We start from the raw sequence: 20,334 nt of genomic DNA on the forward strand, positions 1-20,334 counted from the left end.
CTGTTATACACAATATAACTGCGTTGCATTGTGCATCTGCATCGCATTAATGCGTATGATTTCATGCGATTTTTAATCATCAATATCACGCTATTCCGGGGAACTTAAATGTTTGCGGCCGCGCGCACTGAATCCACCCCAAGGGCACTGCGACTATTGTTTCCTTGTCATATTTCATACACAAGGCTCCGACAGCTCCCATCCACCAGCTCGCTAAAATATTAACGTGTCTGCTGGCGTTTCAGTGCTTAATAATGACTACATGTACAGTCTCATTCATCCACATGATCTGACGCGCAATCAAGGTAAGAAACCCACGTTATTATCGCGGAGCAACGCCTCTTGGAAGCGATAACGCAAACAAACCAGTCTCGGGATAATTGTAGCCCGAATGGGATATTAATATTTGCTCAGATATGCTTCTGTATCATTAAAGAGTGGGAGGAGGGAGGAGGTGTGAGATTACGTGCGCGCACGGTTGCGCGAGTCTCTCTGTAACTCAATCAGCTTGTTGAGCTGGGAAAGCGAGAAGACACGCGCTTCTGATGCGAGTGTGTGTGTGTGTGTGTGTGTGACAGACGGGGTTTGCGCTGCGGTTCAGGGTTGGTCTGTGTGGCACGAGAGTTTGTGCATCACGTAATAGTGTGCTGGTGAAAACAAGCACAGCCGTTTGACAGAGAGAAGAGAAGAGGAAGCATTTCGCATCGGGAGTGATGATCATGATGATGATGATGATGATGAAGCCATAACGAGGGGCCAACGTCATAATAACAGGTAACGCACTTAATCCGACCTTTGCGCGAGACATAACCAAGAGAGTGCCGCATATAAACAAGCAGAAATGAAGCAATGGTAAATATTGATTAAATTCAAACTGCGCAGATATGACCAATATTTAGCGATTTAAACTTTTAAATGTTATAATTTGAGGGAGAATAAAATGTTGATTAGTGTTTTATATTTTTAAATATTTAAAAAAACATTATTTTAAGTAAAATAATATCTGAATATAAAAAATGCAAAACCGTATATTGCTTAATATAGGCTACTAATACTAAAAATACTTTTTAAAATACTTTTTAAATATTAAATTAAATCATCGGATCGTCATTAATTCTTGACAGTTTAAATTCAGTAATGTTTATACATACATACATATATATATATATATATATATATATATATATATATATATATATATATATATATAAACACTTTATTTAATTATAATATACTTTAATTGTATTAATTATTTACATATACATGACAGAATGGATTAACAGCAGAAGGCCTATGTAGTTTTTTTTTTTTTTTTTTCATTTTCTTTTATTTAGTTAGTTAGTTTCTAGGACTGGACATAATACGACAAAATCTAGAATGAAAGCACCGTAAATACAAAACAAACCTAACAAACAAGAGGTGTAGTGTGTGTGTTGAAGAGGTGTAGTGTGTGTGTTGAAGAGATGTAGTGTGTGTGTTGAAGAGATGTAGTGTGTGTGTTGAAGAGGTGTAGTGTGTGTGTTGAAGAGATGTAGTGTGTGTGTTGAAGAGGTGTAGTGTGTGTGTTGAAGAGATGTAGTGTGTGTGTTGAAGAGGTGTAGTGTGTGTGTTGAAGAGGTGTAGTGTGTGTGTTGAAGAGGTGTAGTGTGTGTGTTGAAGAGATGTAGTGTGTGTGTTGAAGAGATATAGTGTGTGTGTTGAAGAGATGTAGTGTGTGTGTTGAAGAGATATAGTGTGTGTGTTGAAGAGATGTAGTGTGTGTGTTGAAGAGATATAGTGTGTGTGTGTTGAAGAGGTGTAGTGTGTGTGTTGAAGAGATGTAGTGTGTGTGTTGAAGAGGTGTAGTGTGTGTGTTGAAGAGATGTAGTGTGTGTGTTGAAGAGATGTAGTGTGTGTTGAAGAGGTGTAGTGTGTGTGTTGAAGAGATGTAGTGTGTGTGTTGTGTATGTAGTGTGTGTGTTGAAGAGATGTAGTGTGTGTGTTGAAGAGGTGTAGTGTGTATGTAGTGTGTGTAGAATTGATGTAGTGTGTGTTGTGTGTATGTAGTGTGTGTGTTGAAGAGACATAGTGTGTGTGTTGACAAGACGTAGTGTGTGTGTTGAAGACGTGTAGTGTGTGTGTTGAAGAGACGTAGTGTGTGTGTTGAAGAGACGTAGTGTGTGTGTTGAAGAGATGTAGTGTGTGTGTGTTGAAGAGGTGTAGTGTGTGTGTTCAAGAGGTGTAGTGTGTATGTAGTGTGTGTAGAAGAGATGTAGTGTGTGTGTGTTGAAGAGACGTAGTGTGTGTGTTGAAGAGACGTAGTGTGTGTGTTGAAGAGGCGTAGTGTGTGTGTTGAAGAGGTGTAGTGTGTGTGTTGAAGAGGTGTAGTGTGTGTGTTGAAGAGACGTAGTGTGTGTATTGAAGAGACGTAGTGTGTGTGTTGAAGAGACGTAGTGTGTGTGTTGAAGAGGTGTAGTGTGTGTGTTGAAGAGGTGTAGTGTGTGTGTTGAAGAGACGTAGTGTGTGTATTGAAGAGACGTAGTGTGTGTGTTGAAGAGACGTAGTGTGTGTGTTGAAGAGGTGTAGTGTGTGTGTTGAAGAGGTGTAGTGTGTGTGTTGAAGAGACGTAGTGTGTGTGTGTGTGTGTGTGTGTTGAAGAGATGTAGTGTGTGTGTGTGTGTGTTGAAGAGATATAGTGTGTGTGTTTAAGAGGTGTAGTGTGTGTGTTGAAGAGGTGTAGTGTGTGTGTTGAAGAGGTGTAGTGTGTGTGTTGAAGAGACGTAGTGTGTGTGTTGAAGAGATGTAGTGTGTGTGTGTTGAAGAGATGTAGTGTGTGTGTTTAAGAGGTGTAGTGTGTGTGTGTTGAAGAGGTGTAGTGTGTGTGTGTGTGTTGAAGAGACGTAGTGTGTGTGTTGAAGAGATGTAGTGTGTGTGTTGAAGAGGTGTAGTGTGTGTGTGTTGAAGAGGTGTAGTGTGTGTGTGTTGAAGAGATGTAGTGTGTGTGTTTAAGAGGTGTAGTGTGTGTGTGTTGAAGAGGTGTAGTGTGTGTGTGTGTGTGTTGAAGAGACGTAGTGTGTGTGTTGAAGAGGTGTAGTGTGTGTGTTGAAGAGGTGTAGTGTGTGTGTTGAAGAGACGTAGTGTGTGTGTTGAAGAGATGTAGTGTGTGTGTGTTAAAGAGATGTAGTGTGTGTGTTGAAGAGGTGTAGTGTGTGTGTGTTGAAGAGGTGTAGTGTGTGTGTGTGTGTTGAAGAGACGTAGTGTGTGTGTTGAAGAGATGTAGTGTGTGTGTTGAAGAGATGAAGTGTGTGTTGAAGAGATGTAGTGTGTGTTGAAGAGATGTAGTGTGTGTGTTGAAGAGATGAAGTGTGTGTTGAAGAGATGTAGTGTGTGTGTTGAAGAGATGAAGTGTGTGTTGAAGAGATGTAGTGTGTGTGTTGAAGAGATGAAGTGTGTGTTGAAGAGATGTAGTGTGTGTGTTGAAGAGATGAAGTGTGTGTTGAAGAGATGTAGTGTGTGTGTTGAAGAGATGTAGTGTGTGTGTTGAAGAGATATAGTGTGTGTGTTGAAGAGATGAAGTGTGTGTTGAAGAGATGTAGTGTGTATGTAGTTTGTGTAGTGTGTGTTGAAGAGATGTAGTGTGTGTGTTGAAGAGATGAAGTGTGTGTTGAAGAGATGTAGTGTGTGTGTTGAAGAGATGAAGTGTGTGTTGAAGAGATGTAGTGTGTGTTGAAGAGATGTAGTGTGTGTGTTGAAGAGATGAAGTGTGTGTTGAAGAGATGTAGTGTGTGTGTTGAAGAGATGTAGTGTGTGTGTTGAAGAGATATAGTGTGTGTGTTGAAGAGATGAAGTGTGTGTTGAAGAGATGTAGTGTGTATGTAGTTTGTGTAGTGTGTGTAGAGGACAGAGGATCAGATGTTCGGTGTATCCGCTGATATCACAGGTGTATCAGGATCATCACTGCATTTTAATTCTCTCTTTAATTAGATCCCGAGATACCGAGAAGTGCTTAAGATTCAGGAGCGCGAGGAAAGCTGGGAGGGGTTTGTGGAAGACGAGTTTCTGAGAGGTTAATCTTCTAAACAGATTTCTCGTTTCGTGTCGTTTTGAGTGTCATGTGACATGAATGCAGCGTCAATCCCTGCAGGGAAAACCGGAATGACGTCTGGAATCTCGGCTCTTTTGACAGGCTCTCGTGACTCATTCCATGGAGTCATATAACATAATGTAAATGACTTCATTCGGGCCAGAGGAAGAAAGGAGGAGCGTGAGAAAGTTTTTCAGTTTGACATTTAGAGCTCATTCGGTTATGATAACCTCAGATTGTCCCAGCCTTTCCAGTTTGTCAGGATAATTAGCCCTCGTGGCATGTGTGCGAGGAGCATATTGTTTAGACATAATTAATCAAGCCTGCTGGTAATTATTGTTGTCCATAAATTAACACATGAAGCACGCAGCGGGTGTTCAGAAAGATGCAGCCATCATCATCATCATAATAACCACCTTTACACAGCAACCCAAACAACTTCTCAATCTGCCAATCCTGGCTTTACGTGAGAGATTAGCGCAGAACATCATGTCACATTTTTCAGAAACATCCTCGGCTCTGAAATTACACTGACTCTGTTGATCCGGGTCTGTGTTTTCTCCAAGCCAGAGCCGACGGCCCATCAGTCTCAGTCGACCTGTAATGACAGAGTTTCAGGGTTAATTTTAACTCCGGCTCTCCCACCTCACCGCATCGTTTGTTTCTCCAACATCAGCTGCCGAACATTATTTTTACACGCTGCAATTCAGGGCAGCTGAAGCTATAAAAGAGAAGAAGTCTGCCATAACCAGTCGATAACACCAGTGACACTGGCCTAGTGCTGCTATAACCAGTCGATAACACCAGTGACAGTGCTGCTATAACCAGTCGATAACACCAGTGACACTGGCCTAGTGCTGCCATAACCAGTCGATAACACCAGTGACACTGGCCTAGTGCTGCTATAACCAGTCGATAACACCAGTGACAGTGCTGCTATAACCAGTCGATAACACCAGTGACACTGGCCCAGTGCTGCTATAACCAGTCGATAACACCAGTGACACTGGCCTAGTGCTGCTATAACCAGTCCATAAAACACCAGTGACACTGGCCTAGTGCTGCTATAACCAGTCGATAACACCAGTGACACTGGCCTAGTGCTGCCATAACCAGTTGATAACACCAGTGACAGTGCTGCTATAACCAGTCGATAACACCAGTGACACTGGCCTAGTGCTGCCATAACCAGTCGATAACACCAGTGACACTGGCCCAGTGCTGCCATAACCAGTCGATAACACCAGTGACACTGGCCCAGTGCTGCTATAACCAGTCGAGGTTAAGCCCGGATGGAGAACTAGTGGTTATGTTGGACTAATCATTTGAAGAACATCATGCAAGGGAAACGTCTTAACTCGAGTGTTAATGAGCAAAAATCTTAACACTAAATCGCTTAACGAAGACGTTCCCTTCACGCAATATTTTTTTCCCAGGATGGTAGGGGAAGACCATGAATATTCATTAGGGAAGTCATCCCTGATTGGTCTGATGACCTACCCCTAACCCCGCCCCTAAACCTACCCGTCACTGGGGTTAAGACCAATCAGGGATGACTTCCCTAATGAATATTCATGAATCTTCCCCTACCATCCTGGGAAAAAAAATATCGCTCCCTTCACATAGTGCACTGCAAGTCTAAAATAAATACATATAAATAATAAGTAAATAAACTATATGTGTGCTGTTCCGGCATAAAAAAGAATTGTCTTAAAGGATTAGTTCACTTTCATCTAATTTCTTTCAAAACATTTTTTGAAAGTGAAATAATCCTTTAAGTTCAGTTAAAAACTGAATTTAAAATAACTGTTTTCTATTTTAATATTTTCATGATCCTTCGGAAATCATTCTAATATGCAGATTTTGTTGCTCAAGAAACATTTCTGATTATTATTATCAGTACTGAAAACAGTTGTGCTGCTGCTTCATATTTTTGTGGAAACTGTCACATTTTTGATAAATACAAAATTTGACGCATAGAAAGCTCAAAGGAACAACGTTTATTTGAAACAATAGTTTTGTAACAATGTAAAAGTCTTGAAATGGCACATAGTGCACTATAAAGGGGACAGGGAGCGATTCAGACAGTGTTAAAGCTGCTCTAAGCGATGTCAGGAGACGTAACTTCTTGTTGACGTTCGAATTGTTGTCAAACAAAACGGAGGCTAGCTAGACCCTCCCTCCTCCTCATCCCGTCTCCTCCCTCCTCCCCTCCCTTCCGGCATAAAGGAAAGTCAAAGTAGTCACTACAAACAAAGTTAAGTTTTACTGATACTTCATTCAATGTGTAATGTCACCAAGTTAGATAAATGCTTTTATATATTGCAGAACAGAATGCAGAAAAAGAGAAACATTATCTTAAAATCGTTTTGCCACCTGAGGTTATAACTATAGCTCCCATACAAGGACGCAATAATAGCAAGATAACGTTAGCTTCGCGTTTCCCAGTGAGCATAAACAACGATGGCGTCGTAAACAAATTTAGTCAAAGTTGTCAACAGCCTATAAATGAACATTCAAATTCATAACAAACAGTGGATGAAAACAGTCATTCACACAAATTGTCGCCCTACTGTGAATTTGCTTGATCATTTACAATAGAGATGGATCGCTAGCTGCTAGAAACTTATATGTTGTATTCACCAAAGTTAACGCTGACTGCATAGTTCTAGCTAATTACATCCTTGTGTTGGTTCGGCGAACATGAAGGTCAATTTAGAAAGAAAAATGGATTTACCTGTCCACAGGGTTCCCACGGGTCATGGAATTTCTGGAATATCATGGAATTTTAAAAGGTCTATTCCAGACATTGAAAGTCAGGGAATTTTATATATTTTTTTTGTCCAAGTCATGGAATATCAGGAAATTTAGTTTGTTGCTTTAAATTTTAGTGTCCATTTATCAAAATGTAATTTTTCTATACTGATTTTTTTATCTCGCTGTCTCACACATCTTTCTATGGAGCCCCTGAGGGGACCTTTGCAAAAAAATAATAATACGGACTTTCACATGCGCACGCGAAACTATTGCGTGCTCACGAGAAAGTTTCGCGTGCGCACGCGTTACAATTTCAGGTTTGGTTATAGTGTCATTACTACAAATGTGGGAAAAGGGATGAGATGAGAGTGTGTTTGGAGCATGCCTCCAGAGATTTTTCTTATTATAGGGAAGTTGTTTGGGGACTGTGCTGTAAGAAAAAAAGCATGAATATCACATAAATGAATATCAGGTCCCACATCATGGATTACATAATCAGAGAGTAGCCTATTTCTTTTCGTTTTGAATTGTTTCGTTTAAAGACATTCCAAGCTATCTTCAGATGTATTTCTCATGTATGTGAGGCATACACCGAGTTTCGGTTAATTTATGATGAGATGCGCTCCAGTTCACGTGCAATGCAAGTGACCGCGCCGGCGCCTCCATGATTATATTGTCTCCTATATATTTGCTTCTCATTTATTAAATACAGGCAATTGGTTGATGAAAAAATTATTAAAATTAAGATACAATTTATACAAAACGAAATTCACTTTAAAGAAAGGCTTTCTACAAAACAAAACAGCTCGTTGCTCCACAAAACTGCAGCCTGTTTTGCCGTTCATTATAGGTCATGGAAATTCATCTTTTTTGTCAGTGAAAGTCAGGGAAAAGTCAGGGAATTTGACATTTGGTTTAGAGTGGGAACCCTGTGTCCAGCAAAAACAGAGCAACTGAATGTCGGATTGGAAGCCGTTCTGCCGGCGGAGTTCTCGCCACCTTTCGAAGGTTTTTCCGATGTAAATTCGGTACTTCGCGCGTTCCTTCTCCTTGTCCTTCTTCTGTGCAGTTTGTTCACCGGAACGTCGTCTCTTTGGTCGTGTGTTGGCCATAATTCACACTTCCCTCTTCATGCTTCTCTCTCCTCCACACCCCCTTCATGTGTACGCGCACTAACCCCACCCTCAAATTATTCTTGCCAGTGATTGGCTGGAGCACTGTTTGTTGTGTTTCGTGGTGCGGGTGAGCCCAGTTTGTTTTTGTTGCCGTTTGTGGAAGCCTGTGGTGTCTACAGAGACCGTGTTTCTTTACAGTGTGTTCAGGGGACAGGCAGCGAGCGGATAGTGAGGAGATGTTTGCTATGTGTGACAAAAAATGTTTTGGCCTAAAAAACGTGTGACATCGCTTAGAGCACCTTTAATATGCTTTCCATTGGGGCGAATGAAGTCTGGTTTCACGTCAGTGTCACGCTAACCACCACAGCTCCGGTCCAGAGACACGACACACAGAATCATATCAATATATCATATCAATCATATGATCGAGTCGCTGAAGACCAGAAAACATATCGGATCCATCTGAATTCTGCACAGAATGATATTTTAAAGCGATATGGAGGAGATTAGGAGGAAACTGCGGCTTTCCCGAGATCAACGGCTCTGGCCGAGCTGTGATATAAACGAACGCTATTGGCTATTTCAAAAAAGGGGAGGAGCTGTTCGATATGCCCCGCCCTGTCTTCCTGTTTCAGTGGAAATTACATCAACACATTGAATAATGCTGCATGTTTCAAGGCATGAACTCATATCCACTTGATATGCAGATACAACTGTTTTTTTAGGTCGATTTCCCCAAAGATTGCAGTTCGAACAGGAGTGTGTTTCCCGATGCAAACTATGGTCGTAGTTCGGTCGTTACTAACACAATTCAATGGAATGCGATCATAGTTGGCTAACGATGCTTTTGGAGACACAGCAACATTTGGGGGCGGAACTGACCAATGGCAGATAGCGGAGCGTTTGAGAAGCGGTTCAGCGTTATTTAGTGCAGAAAGCCACACTTCTGACCTTTCAAAGCAACAGAATATGCAAATATAAACAGTGCAGTTTGGATGTGTAAGGATGGCATGTTCTCCAAGCAGGATTTTTTAGCTCAGTTCTGATTTATTCGCTGTAGAGGGAGATAAGCTCCACATCCAGCTGTCACACACTCGTCATGTGAGACACCGACACACGCGGCGTACAACTGCTCATCACCTGCTCGCTGTCCTTCTGCACGCGCACACTGCCAACAGTTGAGGAGACTCTCGCCTAGTTTCCCGAGTGGAACACACTCGTTCTGAGAAAGCTAATGAAGTGTCCAGAAGACAGATCACTGAAAGTTTGGAAGACTGTGTTCACTTATTCAGCTGTTTTCTGTCGGGTGATTGAGCAATATGCCATCGCATCTCGATCTCATTACACGCCTCCGGCCCGTTTCTGAATCCTAAACCCGCTGTGATGTACGGGACGAGTGTGGCAGACTTACAGTGAGCTGATGGATGAGGAAGATAAAGAGAGAGAGAACAGTTCCTTCTGTCAGCAGATGCAGGATTTGGGAATGAGGAAAAAACAGACAGTTGCATTAAAAAATAATAATAATAATAATAATAATTTATGTGAACATTATATAGAGACAAAATGATTTGCAAACAAGAAAATACACTCTAAAAAAATGCTGGGTGGTTTCAACCCAACTGTGGGTCAAATATGGACAAACCCAGCCATTGGGTTACATTTTTAAATTACATTTTTCACCCAACGTTTAGGTTTGTCCAACCTAGCATTGTTTAGAGTGTATTTAACTGCAAAAAAAATAGATATTTTAACTTTGCAATTACTATATTTTTTATTTTATTTGTGATGGTTCTGCATTTCAGTTCACTGTCTTTATCTGGTGTTTCACTGCGTGCCGTTGTTGTTTTGTGGGGGTGAAAGTAGAGGAACTTTTTGCAGCTATATGCTTCTATATGAGTTATCATTTTGACATTTCATTAAATTTTTTATGTGCAGCAGGAAGAAAGTTATTCTATTGCTGTCGGTGGATCTTGGCAGAGCGACCTGAGCTTTCTCTTGGAGGTGTATTAGTCCTCGGTATAATACAAATAATCAAAAGAATTATATATATACACTGTATAATTTAATATAATTCAACATATATTATATATAATTGAATATGTGTTCTATAATTTATGCAATATTATAGGAAAATTAACATCTTCAAACCTTTATTCAAATATTACAAAAACTTTGTTAAAGAGTTAAAGATTTTGAAAGCATATTGTGGAGTTGTGCTTGTTTTATTTGTGATATTAATAATGCAGTGAAACATGACAAATTGTGCGACATAATTTTTGGCCAGGCTCTCATACAAAGAAATGATGAACACAATGAAATATTAATAACTGAATATGTTGCAGTCAATGTGCTTTTTTTATGTCAGCTTTTTTGTTTTTTCTATGCATTTTGTTTTGCATAGTAAAATAAAACCTGTAGCTGTAGTTTGCCTTTTCTGCCAAATAATTTTAGCATTTTGTTTCTCCCTCATATTCAAAATATTTACAATATATATATATACAAAAAACCCTCATATTTTGATGGTTCATTTGAACTTTAGGGTCATTAAAAACAAAAATCCCCTTCTGACATCACAAAATAAATATACATATATATGCTGTATATATATATATATATATATATATATATATATATATATATATATATATATATATATATATATATATATATATAGTATATATATATATATATACAGTATAGACCTATATATACAGGAGTATATAATCTCTCTCTCTCTCTCTCTCTCTCTCTCTCTATATATATATATATATAGGCTATATATTGATCCTGATGCAAATGAAAATCCAAACTGCAATTCCAGTTCATTTTCGAGATTAGTTCAAATTGACATTAACTTCACCTGTGAGGCATAAAGAGCCAAACGAAAGGGAAGAAGGGAAATCAATGTCCTAACCGAGGGATTCATGCATTAATAATGAGCAGCTTGTAATGAAAATCCTGCGCATCTGTTTCCTGATAAATATGTGCTTGGCCTGCAGTGTTTCTGAGGAGAGCTTTCCCGTGAAACGCAGGTCTTCGTGATCACACACACACGCTCACTGCGTTTAACATCATATTCTCGATGTCACATATTAGTAATGCATCTCCATAAGCGCGCATGCATAACACACACAGGCCCTTTATACACTTCAGAGCTTTAGATTAGTTTGCGCTCGGTCAGACTGCGTAAAGAGATAAGAGACCAACTCTAGAGGAATTCAGCAGAGGTAGAGAAGAGCAGGTGAGACCTGAAAGCTGGCTTTGTGTGTATGCTGGCAGTAGAAACACTGAGCTTCTCACACACACACACAGGTACACACAGACAAACACCTCCCCTTCAAAACCACTGCGTGCTTGTCGGCAAAGCAAACAAACTAGCCGTTCAGAAGCTCAGTCTCGCTCTCGCTCTCCGTTCAGGGTTACTAAAGCTGCATTATTTTTCACTTCTTCATGTGGAGATGCTATCAAACCCAGCTCATGTTCAGCATGTTCACTGCAAACACTGCACCAGTGTGTGTGTGAAAACAGCAGAACCCACTCACACCACAAGACTAAATTCAGCCGTTTTAAATAAAGCATGGCCTCATAAAGTCTGATGATGAGACGCTTGATAACTTTTATAGCTTTTGTTAACTTCTCCCATTAAAGCTGTGAACTGGCCTTTTGTGTACAGTAGCGGAGGGGATATTTGTTTTTAATGACCCGACAAGTATGATTAAAGCATCAAAATATGAGGAAAATCATTTATGTCTTTTTATGTATTTTAAATATGAGGGAAGAACAAAACACTGCATTTGGTTAAGGTGTTTATCTGACAGAATTATTATTACAGCTACAGGTGTTATTTTACTTTACATTGAAAAACAACAAGCATACATCGACTGCAACATAATCAGTTATTAATATTTCATTGGTTCTCTTGTTTTGCATGTGTTCATAATTTCTTTGTATGAGAGCCTGGACAAAAATTATGTCGCACAATTTGTCATGTTTCACTGCATCATCAAAAATTCAACAACCACAACTACGCAATATGCTTTCAAAATCTTTAACAAATTGCGTCAAATCATGCAGTATTACACTTTAGTATGTATTCCTACATTTTGTTAAGTTTTCTTATAGTTAATTTTAACTTTCTGAGCCTTTTTTAATGACTTTTAACCGACTGGTGCACTGTAAAAAATATTTTCATTATTTGTTATCTTTTGTCAAATCAATTTAGATAATTACTGTGGTTCAGATTACATAATATTTTGAGTTTCCATTGATTAAAGCAATGTCCTTCATTGCATTAACTAAAAAAAAAAAATTTCAATGAACTCTTACATATTCTTTTACATTTTGTCAGTTTTTAACGGATGTATGTAGTCCATTATAAATCTCTCCTCAAGATAACGCAATATCAAAACATGTTGTCCTCATTTTGAACATTGTTTTCCCATTTAAACTCATTTTATAAAATGCTTTGTTTTTCTTTAAAATGCCACTTATTGAATACTTTGTCATGTAATGCAATGATGCACATTTTATTGCCTTAATTGCATGCAAATATTGACTGTACTGTACATGAGATTGTCTGATAGTCACGTTCAGTTTTTAACCACTGCTTTTTAAATGCACTATGTCAGTTTTTAATGCATGGATGTTGCCCATATAAAAATCTCTCCTCAAGATAACGCAATATCAAAACATTTTGAACATGAATTGTTTTCCTATTTAAAATCCCCCAAAATCATTTCATAAAATGGTGTTTTTCTTTAAAATGCCACTTATTGAATACTTTGTCACGTACAGTAATGCAATGATGCACATTTTATTGCCTTAATTGCATGCAAATATTGACTGTTCTGGTAGTCGTGTTCAGTTTTCAACCACTGCTTTTTTTTTTAATGCACTACTTGTGACGCACAAAATATAGTCAAACCAAACTTTATCCAGACACCTTTAACATTTCTCACATTATCACAGTTTATTCGCTATAGTTTAGAAAATGGTAATAAAATATGAGCAGAACTCAGTTGATATTTGACTGGTTTTGTCCGTCCTTCTGTTAGACTGTCTCACACATGAATTATGTTGAATATCTGTCAGCTGTTAAATTTAACTACACAATTAGATAATACCAGTTTAGCTCAACCAATCACCAAGCAATGCTTCATTTTGTTCAGTCTGTGTGTAAAAAGAGCATTAGCAATTAAAGAAAACACACTTCAGCAAAACATGATCAGCTCAAAGTGTCTGAATCATTTTTGCTCCCAAATGTTTATATATTTCACTGGTAGTCACTGTATGAAGAATATTTGGGTATAATATGTCACAGTTTACTTTATTTGGCTCTCCTCACTTACATAAATGAACTATAGTGTCCTGATCACACTAGTGAAAAAATAAATAAATGATATCTGGTGTCTGAATCATTTTTGGTTTGACTGTATGTCCTTTCATACTTCGCGCTGTCATCCGTGATGCATTGCTCGCTCTGTAACGTTGTTGTGTGTTTGACTCTGTCGGGTGTGTGTGGATATAAACGAACAGAAGGCTGTGTACTGAAGTGTGCTCTCGATTCTCCGCAGAGGGGATTCACTGAGCCATGCAGAGAGAAGGACCACCGAGAGAGAAGACACTTCCAGCGGACGGGGTGAACACACTGTAAAACATTTTTGTTGGTTTAAATTAAAAAAGTAAGTAACCTGGTTGCCTTAAAATCTCAAGTTCATTGAAATTAAAAAATTTAGTTAAAGGTGCTTTGTGTAATATTTTGGAGGATCTGTTATATCCAATATCATATCCATAACTATGTTTTCAATGGTGTCTAAAGACCTTACTTAATGAGGCGTTTCTCTCTACACACAAACGCGTTTCCTCACTATGTTGTTCTTCGTGATAAGAAGCTAGCTAAAGTCAGCGAATAAAACACTGACACAATGATGAACAGGTGACAATAATATTCGCAATAACATCGTTTTACTAAATAATAAAGTAAACCTAATTTCTTAATTGATCTTTGTAATGAAACCTCATTGCTTAACTGGCTACTCTCTGCTGTCTCAGACGACGACATCACTTCCCCTCGGCCACCGTAACTTCTGTTGGGTGCAATTCACAACCTCACCACTAGATGCCGCTAAAAATTACACACTGCACCTTTAAAGCAATGTAAAAACTTATGTTGTAATAACTTTTTTATCATATTTTTTTACAGTGAACAGAGGCTAGAGGTTAGCATTGATGGACAGGTGGAGATCGGAGCAATGCTGGAGCTTCGGCCCCTGTTGTCCCGCTCGTCTCGGTCCCGCTGACGATCCCGGATCGACTCCGGCGCTCCGAGGCTGAGAGACTCATGCAGGCCCGGAAGAAGTACGTGCTTCTGGGCTTGTGCTCGTTCTGCTGGCTTCTGCTGTATTACCTACAGGACCGGCTCCTGGGTTTCCTCGCGTATAGGAGAGGAGAGGGTGTGCGACCGTGGCCCGACTGGCTAGATCGGGATCTTCTCCCGGGATTCGCCGAACAAGCCGAGCTGTTAAATGACGGAGGACCGGGAGACTCGCCTCGGCAGCGACGGCAAGCGTGGACCGGGATCTACAAGGACAGTCGGTGCAGGATGGAAACATGCTTCGATTTCGCGCAATGTCAAGCCCTAAGCGCCTTTCGGGTCTATATCTATCCGCCAGAGAAGAGCGAACGAGTGTCGGAAAGCTATCGGAAAATCCTCACCTCGGTGGCGGAGTCGCGTTACTACACGTCGGATCCTCGGGAAGCTTGTCTATTCGTGTTGGGAATCGATACACTTGATCGGGATCAGCTATCAACACAGTTCGTTCCCAACGTAGACGAACGGATTCGCGGATATCCGCTCTGGAACGACGGGAGGAATCATGTCATCTTTAACCTTTATTCCGGAACTTGGCCGAATTACACCGAGGATCTGGGATTTAACATGGGACAGGCTATCTTAGCAAAAGCAAGCTTGAATACGGAGCACTTCCGACCGGGATTTGACGTGTCAATCCCGTTGTTTTCTAAAGAACACCCTCAGAAGGGCGGCGAGCGCGGATGGCTAGTGCGCAACACCGTCCCGCCGCGCCGGAAGTACTTGTTGATGTTTAAAGGGAAACGTTACTTGACGGGCATCGGATCGGACACTCGTAACGCTCTGCATCACATCCACAACGGGAAGGACATCGTGTCCCTCACCACGTGTCGCCACGGGAAGGACTGGGAGAAGCACAAGGACGCGCGGTGTGACCGGGATAACCGAGAGTATGAGAGGTGAGTGTTTGGTTTCTGTGAGTCAGTGTTGAACACGAGACGCTGCTATCGGTTACTGATGTAACAGAGTCAGGAGTGAATAACGCTCAACATGTATCAAGTGTTCTCTTGGGATCATGTCATACATCATACATGTGTTTAAACCAAGCGGCAACCTTCCTGTCTCTCTCTTGAATTCAACACTGAAGTGACTTAAACTGCAATTCATCGACTGGCCACTAGAGACCGGCTGCAGAAGAGAGTCAATCCCATAGACCCCCATGTTAAAATGCCCAACTTTACAGAAGAAAAACACATGTTTACAGCCTGGTGCAAAACGTGGTTTTGGTCTATATAGCTAATTTTGCCTTTCATGACGACTGTGAGGGGGGTGAATATTTTTACAAATCATCCGTTTAAATTATATTGAGCCTATTGTGGCCACTTAAATGACAGCTGGATTTCCACTGATGTCACTGCTAGCCGTTTGTCTACTGTCTGTTAGCATCAGTTCACCTCAGCTAATCCGCCTCTTTGCCCATTTTCGGTTATCCGGGAGTGACGCTGCCAAGATGGTGACGACCGGCTCCGCCCACTTTGGGCTACAAAAATGCTCTTCAGAAACACTAGGGGTGACATCACGCACACTTCGTCCATATTTTTTAACAGTCTATAGTTTAAAGAGACTTTGACTCAACATTTCTCATTCATGAAACATGAGCGGAATGAATGCGCTTTCACTAAGCCCCGCCCCCCTTGGTTACTTTTGCTAGCTTTACAGAACATCAAATATGAATTAATATTTCCAGTATTGTCAGTAAAACATGCTAGCAAAGCGTTAAAACATGCTAGCAAGATGTGAGCAATTGGTAAGACATGTTAGCAACATGCTAATTAATGCTAACAATCTATTAAAACATGTTAACATGCCGGCAAAATGCAAAATAATGTTTGTCACATGCCAAGACATGCTAACAACATGATACAACTTGCTGGGAAGCTTTTAAAACTTTCAAACAAGCCTTTGTCGAGCCATGAGTCCTGACAAACTTTAATTTAAAATGTAATTTTTGCATTTAAAAGTGAACATGCAGATCCACCGTAGACTTACATTAGAAAAGAGCAAAAGCTTGAAAGAGAGAATGCACATGGAAGCAGTTGCTAAGGCAGGATTGGTCAGTGACATTTGAAGGCGGGGCTTGGCTAAGATCAGTTTACACTGCTCATGTTTAATGACACCAAAAGCTTCAACTTGAATTATTCTCAGAGGACTGTAAATAAAATTATGCTTGATAGTACAGTCCTGTCTCAGCTGTTCTGTGAGTCAAACCACACATTTCTAAATTGTTTTGTAATGCACACATGACCCAGTGGAGTTAAACAGTGGAGTAGATTTTGGATGAGGAGAAATATGTGTAAGGAAGGGAGGAACTAACACAGAGAATGTGTATGAAATCCAGCGTTGGCCTTAAAGGAGCGGAGCGAATAAACTGTTGAGCGGCTTCGGGCTTGTTTGCTCTTGGTTTGTGGTGGATGAATGTGTTCATTTGTTCCACTCGACAGGTTCAGGGAACAAACTTAGCCAAACTTCTTAGCAATATACCGGTGTTCGGTGGTCCTGCTCCATGTGAGGAAGTCAAGCATTCATGAAATACTTTATTTCTACTGGAATGAGCATGGCGGTTTGCACCGTGGAGGTCTGAGCAGGAGAAGTGTGCTTTATATTCACTGGCAGGGAGGATTGCAGCAGGAACGGCGGTTTGAGAGTTTCATGATGACATTTTAGCAAGAAAATTAGACCCCAAAATATTTGATATATGACATAAGATGTAGTATCGTCTAATTTTGTATCTTGATAATTTAGCAACTTACAGTAAAAGGATAACATGAACATATTTCATGTCATTTTTTATTTTTGTAATAAATAACTGTATAAAATGTTTTGTAATTTTTTTAAATATATATGTATTTTTTATATAAATTAATATATTTTTTAATATTATTTATAATTTATAAAACTACTCTAAAGCAGGAAAAGGATAACATTAACATATTTCATGTCATTTTTTATTTGTGTTTTTTTTATCATTTTTATAAAACTAAAATGTTTTATAATTTTTTAAATAAATATATAATTGTTTTTTTATAAATAAATATGTTTATATATATATTTTGAAAATGTATAAAACAAGTACTCTAGCAGGAAAAAGATAACATGAACATATTTCATGTCATTTCTTATTTTATTTATTTCATAAACGTGTAAAATGGTTTATTATTTTTTTAAATATATAATTGTTTTTTTTATAAATAAATATTTGTAAATATTTTTTATATATATATATTTTAATTTATAAAAAGTACTCTGGCAGGAAAAGGATAACAAACATATTTCATGTAATTTTTTATTTTATATTTTATAAATAACTGTGTAAAATGTTTTATATATTTTTTTATATAATTTTTTTATAAATTTATAAAACTTTAAAAATGATTATTCATAACAGATAAATGTTGTGCATCAGTACAGAAATAGCTTCAACATTTATGTGATATTTTTACCTGTAATATATAATATGACAGCATGTTTGAAGCTATTGTAAATTAAAATAGCCAGAATATGCTGAGTTGCACGCCTGAGTTCAACTGAATATTAATGTGGTAAATTTGAATAAACAACACACCTTGGAGTCAGATTATTAAATTCTGCACCTAATGTTTAAAACGTATTTGATCAAAAATACAGTAATATGGTAAAAAAAAGCTGTTATCTATGTGTATATATTATAACATGTAATTTATTCCTGAATTTTCAGCATCATTACTCCAGTCTTCAGTGTCACATGATCCTTCAGAAATCATTATAACATGATGATTTGATGCTCGAGAAACATTTCTTGACACGTTACCCAGAATGTCATCGGGTCCGGCTCTTGTTTCTCTGCTGTTCGGGAAGCTAAGGTGCCAAACTCAGGAATAGCTCAGAGGAGGTTCTGTGGGGTTAATGATCTCCAGCATCTGCTACTTCCACAGATTAACCTGAAGGCACTCGGAGCCTCGAAGGGCGACCGAGACAGGGATGAAACCAGGAATGAGAGAGAGAGCGACGAATGGCCCACATTCACTCACTCACTTCTCAGGGCTCTTTAAAACAAGGGAAGGGGAAGAGGGGGACTCGCATTGTACTGGGTATGTAAATGAGACGGAGTGAGAGCTTGTGGGAAGAGAAATAGGGCAAGCTGTTTCGGGACAGTTTTGGGACGGACACACACACACACACACACACACACACACACACACACACACACACAGACGGAGGATTAAACTGCAATACTGATTATACTCTCTTCAACACCACTGTAGACTTCTGGGAAGGCATTAGAATGTTTGTGTGTGTGTGTGTGTGTGTGTGTGTGTGTGTGTGTGTGTGTGTGTGTGAGCGAGAGAGAGAGAGTGAGTGAGTGAGTGTGTTTGTGAGTGTGTCTGTCTATGTGTGTGTGTGTGTGTGTGTGTGTGTAATAGTAAAATGCGGTCCCTTTCTTGACAGCTAACAAGGTCTCCATGACTTCACACTCCCACCATGTGCGAGACGTTGGAACAGAAGAGGTCATTATTCTCGATTCTCAAGGAGAAAAGAAGAATAATGCGCTGGCTTCTCACAACTAGAGGGAAACTCTCTCTCTGCAGTGTGTGTGTGTGTGTGTGTGTGTGTGTGTGTGTGTGTGTGTGTGTGTGTGTGTGTGTGTGTGTGTGTGAACCATCAGCTGTGAACCAGTGTAACTGATCACGACTGCGCTTGATGAACTTCATAAGGACTTTAACTCCGTTCCGTGGCCTGGTGTGTGTGTGTGTGTGTGTGTGTGTGTTCAATCGTTGGCAGGACCCAGTAAGAAACGCTACACCCACTGTAATTAGGGATGTGAAACTGTACCCCCAGAGAGTGTGTGGTTTGTGTGGCTCGTGCACAAACTAGGTTTATTTAGAAGGAAGCGAAGGCCGTCCATCTTCCTCTCTCGTCTTTTGTACGCTCTCTTTTTTTTTCCAAGTTCCTCTCATTTTCTCTCCCTGGGATTCTTCCCTTCTCTTTACCACACCGCTCACCAATCCCTTGACCCTCTTTCCCCATCTATCCAGGTGTTGGATTACATTTTTATTAAATGTTTAATTTAGTTTTTCCACTGCAATAGTATCTAAACTGATAAAGTTTAGTAGACTGATTTATTGAGTCTCCAGCAAAGAGTCTCCGTTCCTGCCAGACCTGTTTTCTCTATTGTGTTTTAAATGAATCAGATCACTTGATTCTCACCTTTCGGAGCCCATACGTTGAATCGTTAGGTTGATTGACTTTCACCTTTTGTCTTTAATGGCTCTGGGATGGCTCTTGGAATTGGAGCTCCTGGCCAGTATCAGCATGTGAATAGTTATGCTGATTCAATTGGACTCAGAGTAGGGTGTGTTCCTACTTCATTTGCATGCTTTGTTCAGAGTCTCCACCTCTATGTAATCCCTCCCCCTTGGAATGTATATAACTACAATGCATACTGTATTAGAGTTAGATCATGTTGGACGTTTCTACAGCCGCGTACAGAGGAGTTCTCAATAAAGAATAACTTCTGTTGAACGCGATCCCAACTGTCTCACTGGTCTCTGCTTCGAACAAAGAAAACTTTACAACAGATGGTGCCGTGACCCGGATGGAGAAGAAGGAAACTCAAAGAATTTTAAGCTCAAAGAACTGCATCTTGAAACTTCAAGCTCAAAGATCTCAACAAAGCTGACTGAGTTCCAGACTGAATCTTCTGAATCCAGATTGAAAACTTCAAGCTCCAAAAAGATCTCAAAGACTGAATTTTTCCAGACGGAATCTTTCTCTACAAATGAAAGACTCGGTGAGTTTCACTCCATTAAAAGAACCAATGCAGACCAGTACAAATGTTTTCCTCTGCGCCGTTCAGAGAAGTAGTTAACAAACAGCTGTAGAGTTTGGTTAACTAAAGATAAGCCTCTAAAAAGTTTTCTTTTAGAGATGAAATTGATCCTCTGTTGTTGACAGGGAAGATTAACAGTTACATGTTAATATTGTGTGTGTGCTCTTGCTAGAGAAGTGAGCTAGAGAATTAGCTTTAGAATTAGATTTAGCCTCATGTGCTA

The 20,334-nt window shown here is 39.6% G+C and overlaps 1 protein-coding gene across 2 annotated transcripts in view; it reads left to right on the top strand.

Moving 5' to 3' along the window:
* The window catches only part of ext1c (exostoses (multiple) 1c), an 81,261-nt gene that overhangs the window by 181 nt on the left and 60,746 nt on the right, over positions 1 to 20,334 (top strand). Inside the window, exons 1-3 of one of the 2 annotated variants that reach the window (XM_084130585.1) lie at positions 500 to 774; positions 13,509 to 13,616; positions 14,138 to 15,204. In XM_084130585.1, the coding sequence (XP_083986711.1) occupies positions 14,276 to 15,204 (929 nt within the window). In that variant the 5' untranslated portion in view covers positions 500 to 774; positions 13,509 to 13,616; positions 14,138 to 14,275. Of the gene's footprint in view, positions 1 to 499; positions 775 to 13,508; positions 13,617 to 14,137; positions 15,205 to 20,334 lie in introns of those variants that run through there. The other variant, XM_084130584.1, reaches the window with a different exon arrangement.

Source organism: Abramis brama (genome assembly GCF_963993115.1).
Source record: "Abramis brama genome assembly, chromosome: 12".
NCBI lineage: Eukaryota > Metazoa > Chordata > Actinopteri > Cypriniformes > Leuciscidae > Abramis > Abramis brama.